Source organism: Bombina bombina, chromosome 3 (genome assembly GCF_027579735.1).
Source record: "Bombina bombina isolate aBomBom1 chromosome 3, aBomBom1.pri, whole genome shotgun sequence".
NCBI classification, from domain to species: Eukaryota; Metazoa; Chordata; class Amphibia; order Anura; family Bombinatoridae; genus Bombina; species Bombina bombina.
In genome coordinates this window covers 694,976,499-694,998,779 of record NC_069501.1, presented here as the reverse complement: position 1 = coordinate 694,998,779, position 22,281 = coordinate 694,976,499, and the positions used below count along the sequence as shown (strand labels likewise).

Sequence of the window (22,281 nt, the reverse complement as noted above, 5' to 3'; positions counted from 1 at the left end):
ATAAAATATATTCTCACACCTCTTTAAACAAACTTCTCTAAATTAAAGGGACATGAAAAACAATTTTTTTCTTTGATGATTTAGAAAGAGTATGGAATTTTAAACAGATTTCTAGTTTACTTCTATTATCTAATTTGTTTCAATCTCCTGACATCCTTTACTGAAAAGCATATCTAGATAGGCTCAGTAGCTCCTGATTGGAAGCTGCAGAAAGATGACTCATGTGATTGGCTCATCTATGTGCATTGCTATTTCTTCAACAAAGGATATTTAACAGATTAAGCAGATTAGATAATAGAAGTAAATTGGAATGTTGTTTAAAATTATATTCTCTACCGGAATCATGGAAGAAAAATTTTGGGTTTAGTGTCCCTTTAAGGTTATTCAATGAAAAAAGAATCATATAAAACTTTGATTATACATTTGAAAGTTACTAATTCATTTATTTGTTGTGAAGCTTCTTGAAAAGGAGAAGGAGAAATATGCGGCTATTGTAAACTCCTTTCAAGATCGACTTAGTGGGATGCCAGGGACTACAGCCATTGCTGCCGGATTGGTGTCTTATTTAGGGACTTATGAGCACATGTTCCGACAATTTATGCTAACTGTTGAATGGCCTATGGCTTTGAAAGAACGAGGATTCCCATTAATGGTTGATTCCATTGACCCAGTCAGAGGTAATAAAAAAATGTAATCAAGTTACTATACGCTTTATTTTTTTAAACAATATTCTGTCTGTTTTTGGAGTTACAGATGTTCCTTGGTGGGGCCATTGAAGATGGGGCAGAGTCATTGTTGTCCCATGGAAGGAACTGGGTGGTCAGTGGTAAACATAGGGGATCTGTGACATACATAAATACAAAAATGCAAAGGGTGTACTCAGGCGCCAACAATACGGAGGCTAAGGTTAAAATAAGGGTTTATTACATATATCACTATATAATAAACTATATAATAAACCCTTATTTTAACCTTAGCCTCCGTATTGTTGGCGCCTGAGTACACCCTTTGCATTTCTGTTTACACTTGGTGGTAGCTAGGTATCACCGTCTCAGGCATACAAGGTTTAGTTGGCGCTGGGATACACCTCCTCTTTTCACATACATAAATACCTACTATGAGAAACTGCAGCAAGTACTCACTGCCCACTAGATTATAAAGACTAATATCTTATACTATATTGTAATACACGCGTAAATTAATGCGCCCACAATTTTCTTATTTCACGTTATATCACGTGGCGCTAATGTTACCACGCCACTTGTAATCTAGCCCTGGCAAAACAAAGAAAGGGTGTTGACTGCTTAAAAAAATATCTTTATTTTTTATAAATTAGAAGCAACACTTACAGCAAAACTTGTTTCTTTTATAGATAAACATGATCTGTAAACAAAATTACACTGATTCTCTAAAGCTTTCTGGTCTTGTGATATTCTATAAGAAATCTTTTTAGTACTATGAATCCCTGTCCTAATTATATAAAGAGAGTTTTTACCTTAAGAACAGTCTATAAGGTTGTTAGGGCTCATAAAAAATGTATACAAAACAAATTAAATATTGAAAAAGAAATCTGCAGTAAACATATTTTTAAAAATGGTAACAAAATTGTTCTGCAAAAATTGTATTTTATGGAAAAATTAAAATTCTTATAGAAATTGTGCAGGAAAAATAAATGAGTTAAGGGTCACAGTAGAAACTGTAATACAATGACACTGCACATTAAAAAAACAATGGGAAATTCATATTTATAGTATACAATTTAAAATGTATTGTTTTGCTTATTGTAAAATAATTTCCCTGCTTCTGCTAGTGGGCTGAACAAGGGGCATTGCTGACATTTCTCCTTCAGGTCTGCTGTATTCTCTAAACATTTCCCCCTGCAGATATCATTATTTTTTTCTAAAAGGTGGCGTGATTGTGTCATAATACCCAAAACACAAATTACCCTAATTAAATAACACATGCATACGAAAAAAGAGGTTATTGTAAATTACTGTATGTTGACAGCAGTATAATCTGATTTGTATTGGATTTAATTTTGAAAGTGTATCCCTTGCTCCCTGTTAACTTCACTCTCCTCTGTGAAGTTTCCCTTTCCAGTGAGGTGCATTGCTTACTATGGGAAATATCTCACAACTTACAGGGGCAGCCCTTTCTTTTTTACATGTCTGACCCAGATAAGTTTTGATAATCTGGCTTTTAAATGTGGGTACAGGATGTTTTTAAAAAGATATGTATATAATATATCACACAGTGTGTACAGGCAATACATTTGCAAACTTCATGTTGCAGTGCAGATGAACCAATGAGGATGAGAACAAATGGATTTAATAATGGAAGAAAAAGAAGCAATGTGATATAAACCATTTGATCTAAATCACATATGCAACACCCCGTTATATAGGCTGAGAATTAACAGCAGTCTAGTTAGCTCCCAAAATTCTTATTCCACGTTTTTTAATATTTTATGATTTGTATAATACTTTTTTTTTTGTGGTTCTCCAGGACGTACAGTTGAATTTAGTGTGATCTTCACTTGTGAATCTCCTAGAGAGAATGAGAAAGTTGATCAGAAACAGGAATTTGGTATGTTAAGCATCACTGTATTTTATCTGGATATATTTATTTTATAACTGTGTATATATATGTATACTGTATGTGCATAAATGAGCTACTAAATAAATATACATTACAAAGTTTTATGGCAAAAACTTTTTTTTTTTAGCTTTTACATCACTTGAACGATCTCTATCTATCTATCTATCTATCTATCTATCTATCTATCTATCTATCTATCTATCATCATCTATCTTTATATATGTGCCAGCACAATCTGACATTTAGTTAGATATTCTATGCCTTCCTAATGGCGCTTAAACCCAGCGTAGTTAGGAAGATGTAGAATGTCTTAACGACAGGAAGAGGTTAATGGAAAGGAATTAATACTGAAGAATTTCATCAGTATTTATTCATTTTATTTAATTTTGGGGTACACATGTCTGATATATATTTATACACATATACATTAATAAATAGGTCTGGAAAGTGAAAAATGTACTAGTCAACTAAATATTAAAGATAAGAAAAGTCCTAGCTTATTACTCATCCTCTGCAATTTACTTCTTGCTAGTAAAAGTTTAGAGGAAATTTCCAGTACTGTATGTATAATACTTCTATTTGACACATTATTGTTTTTGTTTAACAAGTGAAAACTGAAACAGAAATATCCCAGATGATTCATGTTTTGGAAACACTTGCAAAACAGCTAATGCACAACTATAGTCAAACATTTTTGAATGAGGATGCATCCTTTATTAATACTGTTTTATTTGTTGTAGGAAAAGAAGTTGCAAATGGAGAAATTATAAATGGTTACAGTGGTCAAGAAGAGACAATTCTGCCTAGCTCGCTTTTACCCAACCAGTTTGCACCAATAGTTACAGAGGAACTGTATGAGGATTATATCATGGCATTATTAATGAGGATTGTCAGACAGGATGTGATACAAATGTGGGCAGCAAAAGGTAATTGTTATATGTTATTGTTTTTATTGGTGCTATTATATATGTTATACAACAATACATTTGTTTTGTTATAGTATTAAAATGCCTAGGTGGAAGTATGTTGTTAAGTAATAATTTGTTTTAAAGAAGCAAACGGGGCTCCATTTATTAAAAACCGCATCTACTTAGCCAGTGTTTCAGGCTAGCTTGTGAGTGTGTGAAATGCTGTGGCCTGAAGCTCCATTTGCAGCTTAAAGGGACATAAAACAAGTTGGGATAGAGACAATATAATATAATATGTACTTTAATTACTTTACCTGCAAATTTATACGGCAGTGCCTCGCCATTAGCCCTTTCTTTTTAGCTTCTGAATTGTAAAGCACTAACTCCCCCACACAATTCCTTTTATGGCTGTATCTATGTTCACTGTTCTTTTGGTAAAATGCAGAAGTGAATAGGGATTATCTGCTGGAGCATTCCTAGAAGCTGTGAAATACAATGCCTGTGTCTAAACACTGATAAGAGGGGTGGAGTTAGCTGCTCTAGGTAATTTATTTTGCTTATTTTTGAAAATTATTTTAAAATACTTGCCAGCAATTTTTAAACAATTTGTTTATGCAAACTATTTTAGGATATGCACAGATCTCAACCTGTTTTATGGCACTTTAATAAATAGAGCCCATAATGTTGTATGAGTATTTGTGGTGGATATTTCTTTTTTCTTTTCAGAATTCAACTAATTTATAAGCTGTTGAGGTATGGTTATCTTTTTTTTTAAGTTAGGTTTATTTTAAAGAAATTAATGAAGTCAGCAAATAGTCTTATTAATAGTATTTGCTATGTATGCATTTATTTATTATATTCATTATCAGTTTTACAGTATTTTACAAATGTCATTTGATTTGCAACATGAGTTTCATGTAATATGAATGTATCTTATAAAACATGGGAAATAATAATTTCCTAAACAAGCTGTCTTTTGATCCTTTAAAATATTGCCATACCAATGTTGTATAGAAATTGGATACAAATATAATAATAAAAATGTGTCAGTAACAGTATAATACACACAAATATAAACTCAAAATAATGTGCATAAAATGCTGTGTGATAGATTCTTCATTTGCCTCAAAGACAAAGCAAGGGAAACAAAAATACCATAGTGTTACTTTGTAGCATAATTAAGCTACTTCCATCACAGACAGACTTGTATTAACAGCACATGAGATAATTTTGTTCTAAGATAACAGCTTTACATATAATCACTGAAACAAATGACTGGAACTCTTTCTTAAACCTGGTTTATTTCAAATACTCATTACAAAACACTAGACCAAAATAATAAATCAGGGGGAACAATGCCCAGATAACCAATTTTATAAACTAACTGAGCATTAAGTTCTATACTAACACTAATATATCCAGCAGTTTCTTCTCAATCTGTATAGTGACACTATTCACAAATCACAAGATTGATAGATGGATATAGATAGATAAAGATTTTGATATATAGATAGATAAAGTTTTTTATATATAGATAACTAGATAGATAGATGATAGATAGATTTATAGATAGATAGATGATAGATAGATGATAGATAAATAGACAGATGATAGATAGACAGCAAGGACAAAAAATAAGAAAAGAAAATTCAGCAATAGCTATGTAATACAAATCCCGCGGCCGGGCAGACATGGCTGGGGCGTGGCCATGTGGAGCAGATGTGATGGGACAGGCATGGTGGGAGGGTGGCCGGGCAAGGGTGGGCGTGGTCGTGAGAGAGAGCGCAAAAGAGAGGGGGAGAGAGTGCAAAAGAGAGGGGGAGAGAGTGCAAAAGAGAGGGGGAGAGAGTGCAAAAGAGAGGGGGAGAGAGAGCAAAAGAGAGGGGGAGAGAGAGCGCAAAAGAGAGGGGGAGAGAGAGCGCAAAAGAGAGGGGGAGAGAGAGCAAAAGAGAGGGGGGAGAGAGAGCAAAAGAGAGGGGAAAGAGAGCAAAAGAGAGGGGGGAGAGAGAGAGCAAAAGAGAGGGGGAGAGAGGGAGAACAAAAGAGAGGGGGGGAGAGAGAGCAAAAGAGGGGGAAAAGAGAGCAAAAGAGAGGGGGGGAAAGAGCAAAAGAGGGGGGTAAGGAGCAAAAGAGAGGGGTGGAGAGAGCAAATGAGAGGGGGAGAGAGAGAGGGGGGATGGAGAGAGATTGGGTGTGGGAGAGAGAGAGGCTGTGAGAGAGAGAGGGGTGTGTGTGTGAGAGAGAGAAAGGGGTGTGAGGGTGAGAGAGAGAGGGGTGAGAGGGAGAGAGCGGGTGAGAGAGAGAGCGGGGGATGAGAGAGAGAGGGGGTGAGAGAGAGAGCAAAAGAGAGGGGAGAGAGAGAGAGCAAAAGAGAGGAGAGAGAGCAATAGAGAGTGGGGAGAGAAAGAGAGGGGGAGTGAGAGTGATGGGGGAAAGAGAGGGGGGAGAGAGAGGGGGGAGAGCACAAAAGAAAGGGGAGAGAGAGAGCAAAAGAGAGGGGAGGGAGAGAGAGCAAAAGAGAGGGGAGGAGAGAGAGAGAGCAAGAGAGAACAAAAGAGAGGGGGAGAGAAAGAGAAGAAGGAGAGAGAGCAAAGAGAGGGTGGAGAGAGAGCAAAAGAGAGGGGGAGAGAGAGTGAGGGGGAGAGAGAGTGATGGGGGAGAGAGAGAGGGGGGGAAGAGAGAGAGGTGGAGAGAGAGAGGGGGAGAGAGAGGGGGAGAGAGAGAGGTGGAGTGAGAGGGAGGGGGGAGAGAGAGCAAAAGAAAGGGGAGAGAGCAAAAGAGAGAGGGAGAGCAAAAGAGAGGGGAAGAGAGTGAGAGAAAGAGAGCAAAAGAGAGGGGGGAGAGAGCAAAAGAGAGTGGGGAGAGAGCAAAAGAGGGGGAAGAGAGAGGAAGAGAGGTGGGAGAGAGAGAGCAAAAGAGAGGGTGGAGAGAGAGCAATAGAGAGGGTGGACAGAGAGCAAACAAGAGGGGGGAGAGAGAGCAAAAGAGAGGGGGAGAGAGCAAAAGAGAGGGAGAAGAGAGAGCAAGAGAGGTGGGAGAGAGAGAGCAAGAGAGGTGGGAGAGAGAGAGCAAGAGAGGGGAGAGAGAGAGAGAGAGGGGTGAGAGGGAGAGAGCGGGTGAGAGAGAGAGGGGGTGAGAGAGAGAGAGAGAGGGTGAGAGAGAGAGAGCACAAGAGAGGGGGAGAGAGCAAAAGAGAGGAGAGGAGAGAGAGAGCAAAAGAGAGGGGGAGAGAGAGCAAAAGAGAGTGGTGAGAGAAAGAGAGGGGGAGAGAGAGTGATGGGGGAAAGAGAGAGGGAGAGAGAGAGGGGGGAGAGAGAGGGGGGTGAAAGAGAGAGGTGAGAGGGAGAGATCGGGTGAGAGAGAAAGAGGGGGTGAGAGAGAGAGCAAAAGGGAGGGGGAGAGAGAGAGCAAAAGAGGGCAGAGGAGAGAGAGCAAAAGAGAGGGGGGAGAGAGCAAAAGAGAGTGGGGAGAGAAAGAGAGGGGGAGAGAGAGTGATGGGGGGAGAGGGGAGACAGAGAGAGAGGGGAGGGGAGAAAGCACAAAAGAAATGGGAGAGAGAGAGAGCAAAAGAGAGAGGGGGAGGGAGAGAGAGAGCAAAACAGAGGGGAGGAGAGAGATAGAAAGAGAGAGCAAAAGAGAGTGGGAGAGAACAAAAGAGAGGGGGGAGAGAAAGAGAGGAAGGAGAGAGAGTGAGGGGGAGAGAGAGTGATGGGGAGAGAGAGGGGGGAAGAGAGAGAGGGGGAGAGAGAGGTAGGGGGAGAGAGAGCAAAGGAAAGGTAAGAGAGAGCAAAAGAGAGGGTGGAGAGAGAGCAATAGAGAGGATGGACAAAGAGCAAACAAGAGGGGGGAGAGAGAGCAAAAGAGAGGGAGAAGAGAGAGAGAAAGAGAGGTGGGAGAGAGAGCAAGAGAGGGGAGAGAGAGAGAGGGGTGAGAGGGAGAGAGGGGGGTGAGAGAGAGAGAGGGGGTGAGAGAGAGTGAGCACAAGAGAGGGGGAGAGAGAGGGGTGAGAGGGAGAGAGAGCGGGTGAGAGAGAGGGGGGGGTGAGAGAGAGCACAAGAGAGGGGAAGAGAGAGAGCAAAAGAGAGGAGAGAGCAAAAGAGAGTGGGGAGAGAGAGCAAAAGAGAGTGGTGAGAGAAAGAGAGGGGGAGAGAGTGATGGGGGAAAGAGAGGGGGAGACAGAGGGGGGAGAGAGAGAGAGGAGTGTGAGAGGGAGAGAGCGGGTGAGAGAGAGAGGTGGGTGAGAGAGCAAAAGAGAGGGGGGAGAGAGAGAGAGAGCAAAAGAGAGGGGGAGAGAGAGCAAAAGAGAGTGGGGAGAGGGGGAGAGAGAGAGAGGGGGAGAGAGAGACGGGGAGAGAGCACAAAAGAAAGGGGAGAGAGAGAGAGAGCAAAAGAGAGAGGGGGAGGGAGAGAGAGCAAAAGAGAGGGGAGGAGAGAGAGAGAGAGAGCAAAAGAGAGTGGGAGAGAGCAAAAGAGAGGGGGTAGAGAGAGGGGCAAGAGAGAGAGAACTAAAGAGAGGGGGATTGAGAGAGTAAAAGAGAGAGGGGAGAGAGAGAGCAAAAGGGAGGGTGGAGAGAGAGAGCAAAAGAGAGGGGGGAGAGAGAGTGATGGGGGGAGAGAGGGGGAGAGAGAGAGGGGGGGATGTGGGGGAGAGAGAGAGCAGGAGAGAGAGGGAGGGGGAGAGAGAGCAAAAGAGAGAGTGTGGAGGGAGAGCAAAAGAGAGGGGAGGAGAGAGAGAGAGAAAGAGAGCAAAAGAGAGTGGGAGAGAGCAAAAGAGAGTGGGGGAGAGAGCAAAAGAGAGTGGGAGAGAGAGCAAAAGAGAATGGGGGAGAGAGCAAAAGAGAGGGGGAAGAGAGAGAGAAAGAGAGGGGGGGGAGAGAGCAAAAGAGAGGGGGAAGAGAGAGAGCAAGAGAAGTGGGAGAGAGAGCAAAATAGAGGGGGAGAGAGAGCAAAAGAGAGGGTGGAGAGAGAGCAAAAGAGAGGGAGAAGAGAGAGAGAGCAAGAGAGGTGGGAAAGAGAGAGAGCAAGAGAGGGGGAGAGAGCAAGCAAAAAAGAGGGAATGAGCAAAAGAGAGCGGGGAGGAGAGAGAGAGCAAAAGAGAGGGGGAGAGAGAGCAAAAGAGAGGGGGAGAGAGAGCAAAAGAGAGGGAGAAGAGAGAGAGCAAGAGAGGTGGGAGAGAGAGAGAGCAAGAGAGGGGGGAGAGAGAGCAAGCAAAAAAGAGGGAATGAGCAAAAGAGAGCGGGGGGGGGGGGAGAGCAAAAGAGGGGGAGAAAGAGTGTCAGGGTGCCAGGAATCAGACTGAGATGAGAAGTGCAAAAATAATCACACCTTTATTAATAGCAAAAAATAATAAAAAGTCCACAAGTCAAATAACAAGCCAGGAATCAAAACCAGAGCTGGTAGTCAGACGAGCTGAGTCAGGAGCCAAAGCGAGTAGTTAGACGAGCCGGAATCAAGAACAAGGAGAACAGTAGAGTCAGGCACAAGCCAGGGATCAGGGACCAGGAGGGACGTCATACAGCCAGGTAATACACAGGAGCTCTCACAAACAGGTCTGAGACAATGCAAGGGCAAAGCATACTGAACAGAGGCCCTTTAAATAATAAGTGATGACATCACAATTCTGAGACTTGAGTTTGAAATTTATAAAAAATAAGGATTAATGCTGCAAAGATATTGACGTATTGGTGGCGCAATTAAGAGTCCATGAGCTAGTGACGTATGGGATATACAATCCTACCAGGAGGAGCAAAGTTTTCCAAACCTCAAAATGCCTATAAATACACCCCTCACCACACCCACAATTCAGTTCTACAAACTTTGCCTTCTATGGAAGTGGTGAAGTAAGTTTGTGCTAAGATTTCTATGTTGACATGTGCTTCTCGACATTTTGAAGCCTGATTCCTCTCAGTACAGTGAATGTCAGATGGATGTGAAGGGAGTATCACCTATTGAATGCAATGGTTTTCCTCGCGGGAGATCTATTTCATAGGTTCTCTGTTATCGGTTGTATAAATTAATCTCCTGCCTCCCTTATTCAGATTGACGATATACTCTCATATTCCATTACCTCTACTGTTAGCTGTTTCAGTACTGGTTTGGCTATCTGCTATATGTGGATGGGTGTCTTTCGGTAAGTAGGTTTTCATTACTTAAGACACTCTCAGCTATGGTTTGGCACTTTATGCATTAATATAAAGTTCTAAATATATGTATTGTACTTATATTTGCCATGAGTCAGGTTTATGTATATTTCCTTTTGCAGACTATCAGTTTCATATTTGGGAAAAAACATATTTAGGAAAATATTTTTCTTACCTGGGGTATAGACTTTTTTCAATTGACTGCTTTTTCATTCAATTTCGCGGGCAAAATTAGTCTCACGAGGGCACAAAATGCCAAAGTTTATTGCGCCATTCTTGGCGCGAGAAGTTTTTTGCCGTGAAGTTACGTCCGACGATGCAAATTCGTAATTTCTGGCATCTTAGTTGATGCTGAGTTGCCTTTTTCTTTGTCAGAGGGATATGCTGTTTGCATTTTTTCCCATTCCTGAAACTGCCATATAAGGAGATTGATAATTTTGCTTTATATGTTGTTATTTCTCTTACATTTGCAAGATGTCTCAATCTGATCCTGTCTCAGAAACAACTGTTAAAACCCTGCTGCCTGAAAACAGTTCTACCAAAGATAAGTGCATCTGTTTTAAATTTGTAGAGATTATATCTCCAGCTGTGGTATGTAATAGTTGTCATGATAAACTTTTTACATGCAGAGAATTTGTCCATCAGTAATAGTACAATGCCTGTTGTTCCTTCAACATCTAATGTACATGATATACCTGTGAATATAAAAGATTTTATTGCTGATGCGATTTAGAAGGCTTTGTCTGCCACCCCACCTTCAAATAAACATAAAAGGTCTTTTAAAACTTCTCATAAAGTTGATGAAATTTCAAATGACCGACAACATACTGAATTATCCTCCTCTTATGAGGATCTATCTGATTCAGAAGATCCTACCTCAGATATTGACACTGACAAATCTACTTATTTATTCAAAATGGAGTATATTCGTTCCTTGTTAAGAGGTGTTGATTACATTGGATATTGAGGAAACTAGTCCTCTTGATATTAAAACTAGTAAACGTTTAAATTCTGTTTATAAACCTCCTGTGGTTACTCCAGAGTTTTTTATTTTCAGTTCCTGATGCTATTTCTGATATGATTTCTAATTAATGGAATAGGCCTGGTACTTCTTTTATTCCTTCTTCAAGGTTTAAAAAATCGTATTTTTTGCCAGCAGTTAGTTTGGAGTTTTGGGAAAAGATCCCCAAAGTTGATTCGGCTATTTCTACTCTTTCTAAACGTACTACTATTCCTATGGGAGATAGTACTTCTTTTAAAGATCCTTTAGATAGGAAACTTGAATATTTTCTAAGGAAAGCCTATTTGGGTCATCTTCTCAGGCCTGCAATTTCTATGGCTGATGTTGCAGCTGCCTCAACTTTTTGGTTGGAAAGTTAAGCGCAACAGGAAATGGATCCTGATTTGTCTAGCATTGTTTGTTTGCTTCAACATGCTAATCATTTTATCTGTGATGCCATTTTTGATGTCATCAAAATTGATGTTAAATATTTGTATTTAGCTATTTTAGCTAGAAGAGCTTTGTGGCTCAAATATTGGAATGCTGACATGGTATCTAAGTCTAGAATACTATCTCTTTCTTTCCAAGGTAATAAGTTATTTGGTTCTCAGTTGGATTCGATTATTTCAACTGTCACTGGGGGAAGTGAGTTTTTTTGCCTCAGGATAAAAGACCTAAGGGTAAATCTAAAGCTTCTAACCGTTTTTGTTCTTTCGACAAAATAAGGAACAGAAACCTAATCGTTCCCCAAAAAAATCTGGTTCCAATTGTAAACCTTCTTCAAGTTGGAGTAAATTCAAGCCGTTTAAGAAACCAAAGCCAGCCCCCAAGTCTGCATGAAGGTGCGGCCCTCATTCCAGCTCAGCTGGTAGGGGGCAGATTAAGATTCTTCCAAAACATTTTGGCAGATTTTGTCCAAAATCAATGGATTCAGAGTATTGTCTCTCAAGGTTACTGAATAGGATTCAGAGTAAGACCTCCTGTGAGAAGATTTTTCTCTCACGCATCCCAGCAAATCCAGTAAAGGCTCAGGTTTTTCTGAAGTGTGTTTCAGACCTGAAGCTTTCAGGGTACCAGTTCCATTGAGCCATTTTTAATATACATGAATGGTCTCTATATGTATAATCCCTGCCCCAGGATCTACCATTCTACAGACTACTTTCTTTTACAGACTTCTGGATTCTTGCTGGATATACAGCTCCTACATCAGCGACTTGTATTTTGACCCTTAAACTGGAATCGGTAGTAGGACCTAGAGGCACGGCCACACTAACTGTCCGGTTTGTAAAACAAACACCTCGGTCCCAGTTTCTACCTTTAACTGCCTTAAAACATTCTAAACATTAAAGGGACAGTCTACACCAAAATTTTTCTTATTTAAAAAGATAGATAATCCCTTTATTACCCATTCCCCGTTTTTGCATAACCAACACAGTTATATTAATATACTTTTTACCTCTGTAATTACCTTGTATCTAAGCCTTTGCAGACAACCTCCTTATCTAAGTGCCTTTGACAGACATGCAGTGTAGTCAATCAGTGAAGACTCCTAAATAACTTCACGGGAGTGAGCACAATGTTATCTATATGACACATGTGAACTAGCACAGTCTAACTGTGAAAAACTTTCAAAATGCTCTGAGCTAGGAGGCGGTTTTCAACGGTTTAGAGATCAGTTTGAGCCTAGCTAGGTTTAGCTTTTCAAAAATACCACTAAGGGAACAAAGCAAATTTGATGATAAAAGTAAATAGGAAAGTTGTTTAAAATTGCATGCCCTATCTGAATCATGAAAGTTTAGTTTTGACTTTACTGTCCCTTTAAGGGAATTTAATCATTTATTTGGAGCATATTCCCCAAAGGGGTATACCAATATTCACTTTTTGTGGATTAAACACAGCCTTTAAACATCGTATTCATCGAAGGCGATCACATTTGGATACACACTATGAGTCTCCAACACAGTTTTTATCCCAGTAGGAGAGTTAATTTAATACCAGGTATCATACGGTATACAATTACCTGCTTTCTGACTGTTGTCTTTATATTGTATACTACTCAGCCTTCACGCTTGAATAGCCTAATAGTTACTAGCTCTAACAAAATTATTTCTAAATTTGCCTTATAACATATTGCATTTTTATTGATATTAATTGTGATTGTTGTTGATTTTACGATTACTCACACTAGTATTAAAGAGATACTGTATATGATACAATATTAAGGTAGCGCCACACTACAGTAAATATGGATGAGCGAAAACACTGTATGTGTACAGTGCAAAAAAGTAAGCAATTCACAATATAATCAAAAAGAAATAAACAATAAATCAAGAAAATAAAAAATCAAGAAATAGAGATAAATATAAATAATAATAGCAATACAAATAAGAACTCAGAGAATCATATAAATTCAATGATATAGTCCCCTTTGGAAAGTCATTCCAATATATGAGAAGGTAACGTAAAATTCAAACTTCCCTTTTAAAGAGTCCTTGTCTGGATGCGTGTGTTTGCGGTGCTGCTCCCTTCCAATCACTGGTGTGATCTCCGTGAGGTGTGGATCTGTGAGCAAAAAATCTGTAGAAACAGAAAGGGGTGTGGAGCGCAGCCAAGGAAAAACACGCTGATCTAAGTGCAGATTAAAAAACACCTTTCCACTTTATTCAAATAAAAACATCAAGATGTACACTTACAAGCTTCACCCTCAAACATATGAGGTATGTGCTGGCACTCAGTATAAGTTGTCCCAAACACGGATAGACTGGATACTGTATGTTCAAAAACAATGTCTGTGTCCCACTGTGAGTTTGTGAATATATCGCTGACCGGGATAAGTATGTCCCTTTGTAACTGGTAGAAAAGCACTGAGATTCAAAGTCCCAATATCATATTACAGATACAAATAAGGCCGTGATATAACTCAGGGGAACAAACAGTAATCGTTGGGAGGTGGTAAAACACAGTGGCAGCGCGGTCCTGTAATGATAGCCGGCTAAAGGAGACGCCGCTGCACACAATGCTAGCCTGATCCTCCGTCAAATAGATGGGCGTGGACCCCCTCTGACGAAGCTGGGAGGAGCCCAGCGAAACGCGTAAGGCCACGCCCATCTATTTGACGGAGGATCAGGCTAGCATTGTGTGCAGCGGCGTCTCCTTTAGCCGGCTATCATTACAGGACCGCGCTGCCACTGTGTTTTACCACCTCCCAACGATTACTGTTTGTTCCCCTGAGTTATATCACGGCCTTATTTGTATCTGTAATATGATATTGGGACTTTGAATCTCAGTGCTTTTCTACCAGTTACAAAGGGACATACTTATCCCGGTCAGCGATATATTCACAAACTCACAGTGGGACACAGACATTGTTTTTGAACATACAGTATCCAGTCTATCCGTGTTTGGGACAACTTATACTGAGTGCCAGCACATACCTCATATGTTTGAGGGTGAAGCTTGTAAGTGTACATCTTGATGTTTTTATTTGAATAAAGTGGAAAGGTGTTTTTTAATCTGCACTTAGATCAGTGTGTTTTTCCTTGGCTGCGCTCCACACCCCTTTCTGTTTCTACAGATTTTTTGCTCACAGACTCACACTAGTATTGTATATGTATTTTTGTCATATATATTGTATTTTATATTGTTATTCTGATGCTGGCATCTTAGACGTATTTTTATAATTAAATACATTAACTGAGTTTGCAAAACATACTTACTCTGTTTATTTATACATTTATCACTTAGCTCTTCATCTCACAACACATTTTATCACATGTACCCACAAAGTGATTGCAATTTTATTTATAACACCATATGGGTAAATAATATTACTACCTAGTTGTCTTTTGCTCTTTACGCTATCCCATACCCCCCTTTTTTTCTTTAGTTCTGGTTTGCAGTTAGGTCTGCCTACCATTTAGGATTAGCTAATAGAGACTTATAGAGTGTTAGATCTAAATCACCCCCCTACATTTTTCTGGTTCTAGGAAAGGTCAAAAGGCAACCTGTTTATATATTTATGTATTGAAATAACAAGAGTATTGCATTGAGCAATGATACTTTTTTTTATTGGACTAACCATACATTTATAAGATGACAAGCTTTCTGAAGAATGTCTTCCTTTTTCAAGTCTGAAGCAATGCTGACCAATTTAATGGCATTTACAGATTATATCTTAAAACATAGGATGGCTAAAAAGACAGAAAGTGTTACAGAGGTTTGAATGCAGGGGGAGGAGGCGGTGTCATGATTGAGGTTTAGGAGACAGAGGCAGTCAGTGTCAGTAAAGGATAACAGACAGGGGAAATATATGGTTATACAACAACATAGAATCAATATGTATAAAGATGTTAAATTAGGTATACAGGGGAATATAAGATAGGCAGAAAAGGAGAAAGGAAAGAAAGAAAATACAGGGAATAATAATAATGACAAAAGTGTGGACATAGGCTTACCTGCGTACCTATGCATAGAGAGTGTGGAATATACAATGTAATTGACTACAGTATATGAAAGTACATTCAAAAATTTTTGATAATGGGTTAAGAAACCAGAGTCCACATTTAGTCCAGAATTTAGAAAGTTGAAGTGCATTATCATTTTAATTTCAAGGTTTTTCTTTCCATGGTGTTTTTGAAGTTGCCTCTGAGAATCTTGATTTTGAGGTTTTGGATGGAGTGGTCAGGTTGGGGGAAATGGTGACCAACAGGGGTACAGTATTTTGTTTCACAGTAGTTTTTGATTGAGTGTCTGTGTAAGTTCATCCGAAGGTGCAGTTTTTGGTTTGTTTCTCCAATATAACATCCCACTTCACATGCAGTGCAATGTATCATGTATACCACAATTTCAGATGTACATAAATATATTCCCCTTTAATGTTTTAGGATTTACTCTTGTGATTAGCTGTGCTGCTTTAACAAATGTGTTGACATAGTTTTCAGAGAGCTTTGTTGCAGCGCTTGGTTCCATTCTGAGTGTTCTATTTATCAAGTGGGTAGCTTTCTGTGGACCAGTTTCTGTTTTAGGTTAGGTGGTTGTCTGAGTGCCAGGATAAGGGGTTTTGGAAAGATTTGTTTGAGTGTGGGATCCTCTAAGAGTAGTGGCTGTAAGTCTTTTATGATTTTTCGTATTCCTTCTACAGCTGGGTTATATTTGACTACTAGTGAAATACGCAATATGTTTTTCTTCTCCCTGTATTGTAGCAAGTGTTCACATAGGGTATTGAGGGCTAATACTTGTATATTACAAAAATATTTCTATTCCAAACTGAACGGTATCCATGTGAATTCTTATTTTGGCTGGAATGTTCCTTTAATAGTAAATAATAGTAAATATAGCAATCAGTTTACAACTCTTTATAGACTCAATGGGGCCGATTTAAAATTGTGCGGGCGGGCATCGATAAATGCTGATAGCATACGCAGTCGACATTTATCATTGCATATGCATTTCTTGTGAAATGCTTGCAATGCAGCCCCCTGCACATTTGCGGCCAATCGGCCACTAGCAGGGGGAGTGGCGGACGAGTCAAGGAGCAGCGGTCTTATGACCGTTGCTTCTTAACTTAAGTTTCCGGCGAGCCTGAAGACTCGCACAGAAACTGCTGCATTTGCAGCATAATAAATCGGCCCCATAGAATAAAGTTTGATGTCAGTAAAATGTAATGCATTTTCAGAATGTTCTTCTAGAAATAATAGTATTTTTTATAACATTGTGTATTATAATTCAATTATTGTTACCACAGTATATAAATACATTCTCATTATAAAGTATGTTTATTATGTTCTTTTTTAAATTCCATTTCACGTGTCATTAATATAATAGAAGAGACATAAAATCCATGATTCCACTTGCTTTATTTTATTGTGTTTTTCCCTCATTAACTTTTGTGTTTTGTTAATCATATTAACAATGTTTTTACAAAACAATGCAAATCACCTAAAAATATGCACTGATATATTACACTTAAAAATAAATTGCTAGTTATTTTTTGGTCATGTAGCTTTTACAAGACAAGCAAAAAAGCAAAACTACCTTGCAGATGTTTTCATTTATATATAGGGAATGTCTATTTCTTTTTTTTCTTTTTCTTTTTAAAGGAAAAGTCAACACCAGAATTTTTGTTGTTTAAAAAGAAATATAATCCTTTATTACCATTCCCCAGTTTTGCATAACCAACACTGTTATATTAATATACTTGTTACCTCTGTGATTACCTTGTATCTAAGCCTCTGCAAACTGCCCCCTCTTTTCAGTTCTTTTGACAGACTTGCATTTTAGCCAATCAGTGCTCACTCCTAGGTAACTTCACCTGCATGAGCTCAATGTTATCTATATGAAACGCATGAACTAATGCCCTCTAGTGGTCAAAATGCATTCAGATTAGAGGCATTCTTCAAGGTCTAAGAAATTAGCATATGAACTTCCTAGGTTTAGCTTTCAACTAAGAATATCAAATGAACAAAGCAAAATTGGTGATAAAAGTAAATTGGAAAGTTGTTTAAAATTACTTGCCCTATCTGAATCATAAATGTTTTTTTTTGGACTTGACTGTCCCTTTAACTAAAACAAAAATTCAGTTAGTGCTATAATGGGATAAGCAAGTTTTAATAAAGTCAGAGAAATGTATTAAAATTTGCAGCTTCAAATATAGCAACCTTGCAATTCATTCTTTGCTTTCTTACATTTGTCTTATTACAAAGATGTGTGTCCTGCAACTAGGGGGGAAAAATGAATCTACTTTTGTTCACATTCATTGTGGGTCCCCAAACATGCTTATTGTGAAGCTACAATGTCTTTTGCACATCAACTATATTTAGGGTGACCATATTGCCGATTTAAAAAGGGACACATATGAAAAATACATATGTCAGGGCTATTTTAGGGCTGTTTAAAGAAATGTTTTGTATAAGAACCCTGACATGTATTTTTCATATATGTCCCTTTTTAAAGCAGCAATATGGTCAGCCTGGGAAGCAACAATAAAACAATAATAATGCACACGTATGACATGTAAACTTCCATATAGTTAATTTACTTTTTTGTTCTTAATTTTAAATAATTCATAGGGAAATAAATTGGCTGCATAAAGGATGCAGTGTACTGCATGGTATCCAAAGGAATAAAAGATTAGTAAAAATGAAACTTTCATGATTCAGATAAATAAATAAATAAAACAAAAATCCAATTTACTTCCATAATAAAATTGTGTCTTTTTCTAAGGCACCGGCTCCTACTGAGCATGTGCAAGAGTTCAGTGTATACATATTTGAGTCTATGATTTGCTGATGGCTGTCACATGATTCAGTGAGGAGGGGATATTTTGAAATTTGCCATAAAAAAATAAATAAATTACTGTTCATTTAAAATTTAGAGTAAGTGGTTTTATAATATATATATATATAAATATATATATATATATATATATATATATATATATATATATATATATATATATATATATATATATATATATATATATATATACATATATAGTAATAATGTCTTTGTATTACGCATGTGTTTATTATGGTCCTTTAAAGGGACAGTCTACACTATAATTTGTATTGTTTTAAAATGTAGATAATCCCATTTATTACCCATTCCCCAGTTTTGCATAACTAATACAGTCATATTAATATACTGCTAGATTATGAGTCTTGCGTTAGCCTTAAAAAGCAGCATTGAGAGGTCCTAACCAGTGTTCCCTCTAAGGCCAGTTTTGTGAGCGGCCCAGCAGTGAAACAGTTAATAAGAGAACTACACCTTGCAGTCGGCATTGTGTAGTGTTTGCTAATTGAGCTAATTAACTGTTTCACTGCTGGACCGCTCACAAAACTGGCCTTAGAGGGAACACTGGTCCTAACGCTGCTTTTTAACACCCGCTGGTATTACGAGTCTTGAAGGTACAGGTGTACCGCTCACTTTTTCAGCCAGACTCGAAAATACCGCAAATCTACTTACGTCAATTGCGTATCCTATTTGTTCAATGGGACTTGCATAGCGCCGGTATTACGAGTCTTCCAAAATGTGAGCGGTACACCCTCTCCTGTCAAGCCTGATACCGCATTTTAAAGTCAGTAGTTAAGAGTTTTATGGTCTAACGCCGTAGCATAAAACTCTTAACTAAAGTGCTAAAAAGTTCACTAACACCCATAAACTACCTATTAACCCCTAAACCGAGGCCCCCCCCCCACATCGCAAACACTAAAATACATTTTTTTAACCCCTAATCTGCCGAACCGGACATTGCCGCCACTATAATAAATATATTAACCCCTAAACCGCCGCACTCCCGCCTCGCAAACACTAGTTAAATTTTATTAACCCCTAATCTGCCGTCCCTAACATCGCCGACACCTACCTACATTTATTAACCATTAATCTGCCTCCTCCAATGTCGCCGCCACTATATTAAAGTTATTAACCCCTAAATCTAAGTCTAACCCTAACCCTAACACCCCCCTAACTTAAATATAATTTAAATAAATCTAAATAAAATAACTACAATTAACTAAATTATTCCTATTTAAAACTAAATACCTATAAAATAAACCCTAAGCTAGCTACAATATTGTAGCTAGTTTAGGATTTTTTTTTATTTTACAGGCAACTTTGTATTTATTTTAACTAGGTAGAATAGTTATTAAATAGTTATTAGCTATTTAATAGCTACCTAGTTAAAATAAAGACAAATTTACCTGTAAAATAAAACCTTACCTAAGTTACAATTACACTTAACACTACACTATAATTACATTAATTCCCTAAATTAACTAAAATTAAATACAATTAAATACAATTATCTAAAGTACAAAAAACAAACAAACACTAAATTACAGAAAATAATAAAATAATTACAATTTTTTAAAACTAATTACACCTAATCTAATCCCCCTAATAAAATAAAAAAGAAGTGAAGACTTCTCAAGGTAGGGTGATCTTCAAGGGGTTAGTGTTAGGTTTTATTAAGGGATGATTGGGTGGGTTTTAGAGTAGGGTTGGTTGTGTGGGTGGTGGGTTTTAATGTTGGGGGGTATTGTACTTTTTTTTTACAGGTAAAAGAGCTGATTACTTTGGGGCAATGCCCCGCAAAAGGCCCTTTTAAGGGCTATTTGTAATTTAGTATAGGGTAGGGCTTTTTATTATTTTGGGGGGCATTTTTATTTTATTAGGGGGATTAGATTAGGTGTAATTAGTTTAAAAAACTTGTAATTATTTTATTGTTTTCTGTAATTTAGTGTTTTTTTTCCGTACTTTAGATAATTGTATTTAATTGTAGTTAATTTAGGGAATTTATTTAATTATAGTGTAGTGTTAGGTGTAATTGTAACTTAGGTTAGGTTTAATTTTACAGGTAAATTTGTCTTTATTTTAACTAGGTAGTTATTAAATAGTTAATAACTATTTAATAACTATTCTACCTAGTTAAAATAAATACAACGTTGCCTGTAAAATAAAAATAAATCCTAAGATAGCTACAATGTAACTATTAGTTATATTGTATCTAGCTTAGGGTTTATTTTATAGGTAAGTATTTAGTTTTAAATAGGAATAATTTAGTTAATGATAGTAATATTTATTTAGATTTATTTAAATTATATTTAAGTTAGGGGTGTTAGGGTTAGACTTAGGTTTAGGGGTTAAGAACTTTAATATAGTGGCGGCGACGTTGGGGGTGGCCAATTAAGGGTTAATAAGTGTAGGTAAGTGGCGGCGACATTAGGGGCGGCAGAGTAGGGGTTAATAAATAAAATGTAGGTGTCGGCGATGTTGGGGGCAGCAGATTAGGGGTTCATAAGTATAATGTAGGTGGCGGCGGTGTCCCGAGTGGAAGATTAGGGGTTAATAATATAATGCAGGTGGCAGCGATGTCGGGGGAGGCAGATTAGTGGTTAATAAGTATAAGATTAGAGGTGTTTAGACTCGGGATTCATGTTAGGGTGTTAGGTGTAGACATAACTTTTATTTCCCCATAGGAATCAATGGGGCTGCGTTAGGAGCTTTACACTGCTTTTTTGCAGGTGTTAGACTTTTTTTAAGCCCAAACTTTTTTTCAGCCGGCTCTGCCCCATTGATTCTTATGGGGAAATCGTGCACGAGCACGTTTAGCCAGCTCACCGCTAACATAAGCAGCGCTGGTATTGAGGTGAGATGTGGAGCAAAATTTTGCTCTCCACTCACTTTTCTGCAGCTAACGCCGGGTTTGTAAAAACCCGTAATACCAGTGCTGTCTGTAAGTGAGCAGTGAGCATAAACTGCTCGTTAGCACCGCACACCATTACCGACAAAACTCGTAATCTAGGCGATAGTTTTTACCTCTGTGATTATCTTGTATCTAAGCATCTTCTGACAGCCCCCTAATCACATGACTTTTTATTTATTTATTATCTATTGACTTTAGTACTGTGTGGAGCTAAATCTTAAATAACTAATTGGGTGGTAACACAATGTTATCTATATGACCCACATGAACTAGCAGTCCCCTGTTGTGAAAAGCAAATAAAATAGCATGTGATTAAGAGGCTGTATATAGTGGCTTAGAAACAGGCAGACATTTAGAGGTTTAAATGTTATAAAGTCTATTAATATAAGAGTGTTGGTTGTGAAAAGCTGGGGAATGGGTAGTAAAGGCATTATCTATCTTTTTAAACAATACCAATTTTAGTGTAGACTGTCCCTTTAAGGTTGTATTGTCTACATTATTTTGCTTGTTTTATTTTGTTACAGGGCAAGTTATGGCTTTATATTATAGTAAGATTATTAGCAAAGTTAGTTTAATTTAGTAATTTAATGTACACATTGGTTTGTTTTTCAGACTGGACCCCGCAACAAATGGAAAATGCAGCTATACTTGTATTTGCTTGGCAATGCCCTCTTTTGCTTATAGACCCATTCTTTGAAGGGGAGAAATGGGTGCAAGATATTCTGCAAGTGCCTTATGGCAATGTATTCTCTTCTATAAATCTCCAGGCCAGGTAAGTTGATGACACTTTTTAACTTACATACATTATATTTTCCTTTGCTGTACAGTTAATAGAGCATATTCCTAAGTGGTACCAAAATATTTTAGAAGTGGCCACGAGGTTTGGCAGTATTATCACTGACATTAGAGATGGATCTAGGCTAAACAGAGCCATCAAATCAGTGATTTCCTTCTTAATACAGGGAGAGTCCACAGCTGCATTCAATACTTGTGGGAAATACTGAACCTGGCCACCAGGAGGAGGCAAAGACACCCCAGCCAAAGGCTTAAATACCTCTACTACTACTACTCCGAAGTGTCAGAAGAATTTGGAGTAGTTCCTTAGGAAGGGTATTTACTCTTTGAGATGGACTGGAGTTTTAAGTAGTCTTGTCAGCCTCTCAGTGAGAGCATTGATGAAAGAGTCTGGAGATGCAGGGAGAGTCTTTCTGCAAAACCATCCAGACTCATTTTAACAGCTCCTAAGCATTTAGTGTTGACAAGTTTCGCTGCCTGCTTTTCTTCACTCAAGTCCATGTCAGAAGCAACGCTACAGTCTGTCAAACTTGAAGGACTGTTCCACGGCATAGATTCCGGTAAGATCGTTTTTTACATATGTTAACAATAGAAGACAGGGTCACAGTGGGACTCCTTTTATCTTTATGGAATCAT

At 38.2% G+C, this 22,281-nt stretch overlaps 1 protein-coding gene across 1 annotated transcript in view; it reads left to right on the top strand.

Annotated features, from left to right (window-relative positions):
• Positions 1–22,281, top strand: part of LOC128652486 (uncharacterized) — an 868,114-nt gene that overhangs the window by 479,772 nt on the left and 366,061 nt on the right. Inside the window, exons 73-76 of the mRNA XM_053705422.1 lie at positions 458–677; positions 2,506–2,586; positions 3,345–3,524; positions 21,463–21,622. Of these exons, the coding sequence (XP_053561397.1) occupies positions 458–677; positions 2,506–2,586; positions 3,345–3,524; positions 21,463–21,622 (641 nt within the window). The remainder of the gene's footprint in view (positions 1–457; positions 678–2,505; positions 2,587–3,344; positions 3,525–21,462; positions 21,623–22,281) is intronic.